Source organism: Alosa alosa, chromosome 8 (genome assembly GCF_017589495.1).
Source record: "Alosa alosa isolate M-15738 ecotype Scorff River chromosome 8, AALO_Geno_1.1, whole genome shotgun sequence".
In the NCBI taxonomy this organism is placed as follows: Eukaryota; Metazoa; Chordata; class Actinopteri; order Clupeiformes; family Clupeidae; genus Alosa; species Alosa alosa.
Window position 1 is genome coordinate 13,103,785 of NC_063196.1, and position 7,500 is coordinate 13,111,284.

At 44.8% G+C, this 7,500-nt stretch overlaps 1 protein-coding gene across 10 annotated transcripts in view; it reads right to left on the reverse strand.

Annotated features, from left to right (window-relative positions):
* The window catches only part of gphnb (gephyrin b), a 108,628-nt gene that overhangs the window by 25,031 nt on the left and 76,097 nt on the right, over window positions 1–7,500 (reverse strand). For 5 of the 10 annotated variants that reach the window (XM_048250089.1, XM_048250084.1, XM_048250085.1 and 2 more), the window contains exons 9-10: window positions 2,919–2,960; window positions 337–411 (exon numbers count right to left, since the gene is read on the reverse strand). The exons of 3 other annotated variants lie outside the window; for them this stretch is intronic. In XM_048250089.1, coding sequence (XP_048106046.1) covers window positions 337–411; window positions 2,919–2,960 — 117 coding nt within the window. The remainder of the gene's footprint in view (window positions 1–336; window positions 412–2,918; window positions 2,961–7,500) is intronic. 2 more of the 10 variants (XM_048250086.1, XM_048250091.1) reach the window with 2 other exon arrangements.

The window sequence follows — 7,500 nt, forward strand, 5'->3', positions numbered from 1 at the left end:
GTGCTTATAATGCTATATTATGCAGTGATTATAATGCTATGCTATACTGTGTTGCAGTGCTGTCCTGTCCTGTGCTGTGTTGCAGCGCTACGCTGTGCTGTGTTGCAGTGATTATAATGCTATGCTATACTGTGTTGCAGTGCTGTCCTGTCCTGTGCTGTGTTGCAGTGCTGTCCTGTCCTGTGCTGTGTTGCAGTGCTGTCCTGTCTTATGCTGTGTTGCAGCGCTGTTCTGTCCTGTGCTGAGTTGCTGAGCCGTGTCTGGTGGGCGGCCATGTTGGCATGCTGGTGCGGTGGAGAATAAGGGTGGGGGGAGGGAAGAAGGTGAGCTGTTTACCTGGTCCAAGGTAGAATACCTGGACTTGAGCGTGATGACCTCATCCAGGTGAGCCCTGAACTCTCGCCGTGAGGCCTGGAGGGAGCCACAGGACAGTCACTCACTGACACACACACACACACACACACACATGTGCGTGTGTGCATACAAACTGAACTCACACACACACACTCATTCACTGCTCACACACACTCACTGCTAACACAAGCATGTGCGCAAACACGCGCACACGCACACACACAAACACATGTGGAGCCAAATATTTATGCACAAAAGCACACAAGCAAACACAGAGGGACATTTGCATGTTAAGACAAACATCTACGCAGACACATAGACACATACAAACTCTCTCGCACACACACACACACACACACACACACACACACACACACACACACACACACACACACACTCTCCCACACCCACACATACACACACTACATATAAAACAGGCAGATACTTTCACACACGTACAAGCATGCACGCTCACAGAGACACATTTACAGACATATCGTCACAAACATATACACACTACAACACAGAAAAACACAAGCCCGTGGACACAGAGACAGGCTCAGCCAGGCACCCACAAACACAAGAGACAAACTCACAAGTTCAACATATGCACAGGGTGTGAGAACATGCACTCGTGTCTCTTAGAATATCTCACACACACACACACACACACACACACACACACACACACACACACACACACACACACACACACACACACACACACACACACACATACTCTCAGTGACACACAAACCACCTAACAAATCTCAAAAATAAATCATGATGGCAGGAATAGTAACTGGAAGTGAGAGATGAAGGCGAATGACAACTCAAAAGACTCCCTCCAGGTCATGTGGGGAGGGTGGGGGTGAGAAATCTGAGTGGGTGTGGCAATGGAGATGATTGACAGCTTCTAGTGAGGTCCCCCCTTTCATGTGAAGCGCTTTGAGTGTTGAGAAAAGTGCTATTTAAATGAAAGTGTTGTTGTTGTTGTTGCTGTCTCCTAAACTCTTGCAACTCTTCTTTGTTGGTACGTTATAATGTACACATTGTGGACACGTCATAAAATGAACAATACCAATTATGTGCACAACATAATGTGTCCTGACAGCTGGACATAATGTATGTCGTGACTCATCAAATTATGGGAATAAATAGGCTCATTCGACTTCATGCATATCTGGCTGAACGCGATGCGTGCTGGACTTAACACAATGTGCCCTGTGCAAAAGTCCAGCATGCATCACCTTCTGACATGAAGTGGAATGAGCGCAATGGCTGCAGATATGAGGCCACATCATGTCCCATCTCATTATGTTATATGCTATGTCACCTTCATGACAGGGAGGTCAAATCAGGTATTACCACGGAAACCATGATAATGGTCTCTCATTGGCTATATGCTGCTGTGACAGCTAGCCTGCATAAAATCAGTGGTCTTTTCAGTGTACAGGTGGACCAGCCACAACAAATGCTTAGTGTCATCAAACACCACAGAAAAGGCAGAGGAAGTCATCGCACCATGGCAACATCTGTGCCACCTCAGCCCTCCCTACATACAAGCAATCTGTGCCACAGGGCATGGAAACAACCCTCATATGCATCGGGAAAGACCACAGGACTGATTGCGGCTACATGGTCAAAAAAGCATTAAGACTGGACATAGTCATAATATCCCTTGTTCAGGCAGCCTGCTTTGTGGGAGGTCTACACTAGATTATACTCAATCAGTCAATGGATGGGCCCAGAGCAGATGGGTCAATCTAGCTAGCTTCCATGTGGTCATCTGTGGTCACATGTGGCAGTTGCACATCTGCACTGACGGCAGGCATGAGAAACTCAGAACAGCTACTGAGATTTACAAGGGGGCATGGTGGGTAGGTGGCCATTAAGTTCAAACAACACCACACTGCTGAAAATGAGGTCGATCTTTGACCTTTCAACTCTGGGACTCAGGGTTGAAGGGTCAGGGGCTAATTAGGGAGGTGGTCTCAGTGAATGTGTGTGTGTGTGTGTGTGTGTGTTTGTGTGTGTGTGTGTGTGTGTGTGTGTGTGTGTGTGCCTGTGTGTGTGAGTACATTTGTAGGTTGATGTGTATGAATATGAAAATGTGTTATGAGAAAATGGTTTCATGTACACAATGAAGTGTATCTTTATTTTTACACTAAAAACACAAAAGAAACATATGTTTATGGAAACAAAAAATACAATATGATCTGTGTTGAGCATAATCCTTTCAAAAACAGACTCGGAATCATTAAACAGTCATCCCAATGGCAAGATGCAACAAAAGACCACTGCAGATCAATGATGAGCAAAGAGTAGTCCACTTCCTAATGATGCAGTAGTGTTTGTGGTGGGTGGGGGTGGGGATAGAGGTTGAGGGGGTGAGGGTGGGGGTGAGTGGGTGGTGCTGTGTGGTGGGGGCAAGCAAGACACAAGAATGGAGGTGCAGCGAAGCAGGCAGGTAACCAAGGCAACAGGAGGAGTAGGGTGAGGGTGGAGTGAGGTGGTGGTGCCGTCGCCATGGTGATGCATCGTAAACAACATGCAAGGAATACCTCAGCAATGCTTAAGGTGGATGAACAGGAGGGAAGCCGCGCCTGGGTGCCACGAGAGAGAGAGACAGAGGAGAAGAGAGGAGAGGACAGGAGAGGAGAGGAGAGGAGAGGGGAGGAGAGGAGGGGGAGAAGAAGAGAGAGGGTTAACACAGCAGCTTAGCCAGCCAGCCAAACCAGCCAGCCAGCAAGCAGGCAGAGAGCCCAGCCGGGGGACATACAGACAGCACCTCCTACTGGTCTGGGGGAGAAACAACAGCGCTGGCTGCCCCCGCTGAAAGCACCCAGCCAGGGTGGAGAGGGAGTGGGGGGCGGCCAGGGGCAGAAACACACACACTGAAAACCACAGAGGGCAAAGCTGGGGGGAAATCCTTTAACATGCGGCATCATAGATAGACATTACTCTTTGACAGGTCAGCCATGTGAGGTACATAATAACAGTTAACACTGACTGGGAACACCGGAGTTGCACCACTTTTAAGAGGGTAAATGTGTGTGTGTTTGTGTGTGTGTGTGTGTGTGTGTGTGTGTGTATGTGTGTGTTGTGTGTGTGTGAACAGACTAACATACACATTGATAGAAGACTGGAAAGGTCATGCAAGAATAATTAACATAAAACTGTTTTCTCCCTTAAATTAGATAAGCAGTTTTCAAAGCAAACACTAAATTTCCTTGGGTTTGTGTTACATCATTCAGCATTTTAATGTCTCTAAGCTAATCTATTTTCAACATATAAAAGCATATGCTGCACTGTAACATTAGGCATAAGCTTACACAGTATAGATAAAAAATCTCCCTTCAGAACAACATAACCATACAACATGATGTCCCCTCTATGTACAGGAGATATAAGAGTTAACACTGCTGGAAGCCTAACCAGTGTCTTCCACTTTCCTCACCTAAGAGACATTTTCCAATGCTACATTACAAGGTTCTTTTTTGACCGTCAGTGACATCCACCCATGATCTATGATGGTGGACAAGATCCCCTGTTCATGGGCAGCAGGTCTATATGCACAAAGACAGTCAGTCAAACCTATATCAGTCACTCAAGCTTATCTCTCTTAATGGGAGTCGCAAGGTGTAAACATGAAAACGGATGAAACACTGTTTTTAAAAGCTTGTTACGGTGAATTTTGCTACTGAAGTCTAGTGGTCTTCGGTGTGCCAATCTTATTGCTTTAGTTTACATAATGCTACCTAATCTGCCACTCATGTACCGGTAATCATCTTACCGTAATGCCTTTAGCAAAATCACATAACTGATGCCAGTTTATGTGTCCCTACGCGTTGTTGCATGCTAATATAAAAATGGTCACCTTGTGTGGAAGCTGTGGAAGAGGATCATGTATGCACACCTGCAGTTTGCCAAAGCTCTCACACGTGCACACCCACCCACCCACACACAAACACACACACACACACACACACACACACACACACACACACACACACACACACACACACACACAGAGTCAGTTTCTAGTGTGTCCCAGAGTACAGACACTGACTGGGGCTAGAGGTGGCCTGACTTACCATAATAAGCATACCAGCACAATTTTAAACATGACTTTCAATGGTAGAGTCAGAGTCACAGCTCAACACTGCTGGAAACTCAGTAGGCTACAAACACAAGGCTACAGGCTTGTAAGTACTAGTTAACTTGTAAACAGACCCCACTGTTGTAAACAGACCTCAGTCCCACCACATACACATCTTTGACAACGATAAATCCAAAAAATGTTAGGGACTAATGTTGCAACTTGGAGGGCTGGTGGTAGCGTGGCGTGTAGTAATGGCCGATGAGCTGCACTAGCATACAGCAGCCAGAACGTTGTGGGTTCAATCCCCAGCTGCCACTACTGTTCCCTTGAGCAAGCTCCTCTGGGGAGCCTGGCGTATGTAATGGAGTATGCAGATTACACGATTGTTTTTGTCTTCCACAATGTTCTTTTACGATTGACCATGTCAGACTAGACGATCATAGAAACATAAATTCTTGCCGCATCTTGGTTGGGACATTGGCCACATTGCAAGATCATGTAGCCTTCTCGTCGTGTGTCGTCAGTTTGACTAATCAGTTTGACGAATCACCATTCTCATGGCACAGCTTTGAACCAGAAGGACACACTTAAGTTCCATCGTAAATAAGACCCTGTCTACCTTCTCTCTGGAAATATGGCTAACAGCGTGTGAAGTTATGACAGTGGCCTAGAGCCTTGGCATCTGAAGGTGATTAGGGAAGCTTTCCTATCACTGACAACCACTCACCTGTTAGCAACGTCCTCTCGGCATCAAGAAAACCGTTTATTTCTCTTATTTTATGAAATTTAAAAACAGAAAGCAGTAGGCCCGGAGATAAAACTAAACCGACAGCCCCAAAAATCTCGCAACAAACCTCTACCTGCCTCCTACCTACTTCCACTGATGATTCAGTCCATCGTGAGCACCACACATAGTCATCGCCACACATGAGATATTATTTTAAAAGACATTACAGGAGGCGAATGCGGTTTGGCTGGCCCAGAGACTGTTTGTCCTGAGCCGTCTGTCTCTCCTATTCTGTAAGTAAGTGAGACAGCCGACCCATGGCACCAGTCTCCTGGTCCTCCTCCAGAGGATCGACTCCGGGCCGAACGGCGCCAGGCACGGCTGCAGCGGGCACGCAGGGAGAGGCATATGCCACCCATATGCCAGTCTGTCTGGCCCGGAGGGTGACTGGCATGAGAGCACACTGGGAAAGATCCCTGAATGGAGCAGAGGTGCCAACTAACCACGCCGTCTGCTTCGGGAGGGGAGGGAGGAAGTCATGTGACGTGCCTTGGGTGGGAGGAGTGGACTGGAACAGGAAGTCAAGTGAAGAAGCATATTGGATTTAGTTTTTGTCTGGAGTGGGGGACTTAACAAGAGAGAGACACCCAATGATCCTGCGTACCTAATGGGTTTAGAACTCATCAAAAAGGCATGGAATAAGGACACGTGTCTTTATTTTATTTGATGCTTATAAACAGTTTTATGCTATTTATTATTTCTTGTGACTTTAATGTATAGTGAAAACTATAAAATCTGCATCAGTGTGCAGTTTTGTACTCAAAAAACATTATATATATGTAATGTAAAGTATGTGTATATATATATATACTGTGTATATATATATATATAAGGGGTGTGAATCTCTCATGTAAAAGACAATACGATTCGCATCTAGATACATGGGCACGATTCGATACAAGAAAAGATACATGTTTATAAAAAACGTACGTTCAGTACGATTCGATGCAATTCAATGCAATTCGATGCAGTTCAAGAATGGAAAGCATAATCATAGTCATGGTTGTCAATTAGGCAAAAAATCATGTCATGGAATCATAGTCATGGTTGTCAATTAGGCAAAAAAATGTGTGAATATGATTATCTAAACTGAGGTTTGTTTCATACTGTATTGAAATGAAAAAAGAATACATTTACATTTCAGTCAAACACAGCAGCCAAATACAACATAAAAATACATTTTTATAGACTTTATAGATCTTTCACAGATTTTATAGATTTATATCTGATTGTTTTCATGGAGCTGTAGCCTTGTTGAGGTAAGACAATACCGAAATAAAAGTGCTTAAAGGGACACCAGACAACGTTTTCGTGTTAATTAATCATCTTCGTAAGTCGGTATATGGTTAAATGACTCATTACGGGCTTAATGAAGGCTCTCTCGCCCGCCCCAACTGCCTGTAGAAAGAATATCCCACTTACAAGTTCGGTGTATCCCCACCCGCCCGACCGAAGCAGGATCAGTTTACAGCACAGAGGCAGGCTAACGAAAACGCCAGAGATTGTTGCAAACGCGGTGTATAATGGCAGAGCCGGTGAAGAAGCAGCGAAAACCCTTGACGGAAGACGAAAGAAAAGGAAAAGAGCTTCAGACCAAGCTGAGGGGAGTTTCGTAGAGAAAAAGCATCAGGCTTGTCTGGTGTCCCTTTAAGAAACTCTTGGCCTTTTCTCATATAGCCTAGCCTACCCTACAAGAATAAAATAGGCCTACAAATCAATGAACTCTCTGGGCTTATTTTGTTCCAACAGTAGACCTAATGCAGAAACCTATAATGCCACAAGTCTGAGTGAATATGAACAAAATCATTGGCTAATAATTTGTGCATCGTTTTAGCAGCAAGGGCCAAATTATTATTTAACATTAAGGAAATCCCTTCATCAAAGGTAAGGCTACTCTACAGACTATCGTTGCTGTTTAGGAATGCTATAATGTGTGGATTTCGAAAAACAAAAGCCGAACGAGTGCAAGTTGTCACATGCTTAAGTTGCAGTAGATGTATGGGTAATGAGGTCATTTGACAACTTTGGGCAAATGAATGTAACCAAAAAATCGAACTGCATTACCCATAATTCCGCACCACGGATAGTTTCAAAACCGAAGTGGGATGAACGCTGCTTGGAACGTCCAATGTAAATGAGAGTATAAGCGAAGCAGAAAAAAGTTGTTAACCGATTCATAACAAGTAAATCGACATAACGAATCGTTCATTTGAAGTTTTTTTCCGATAACGGGCTTCAATGTGACGATGTAGCT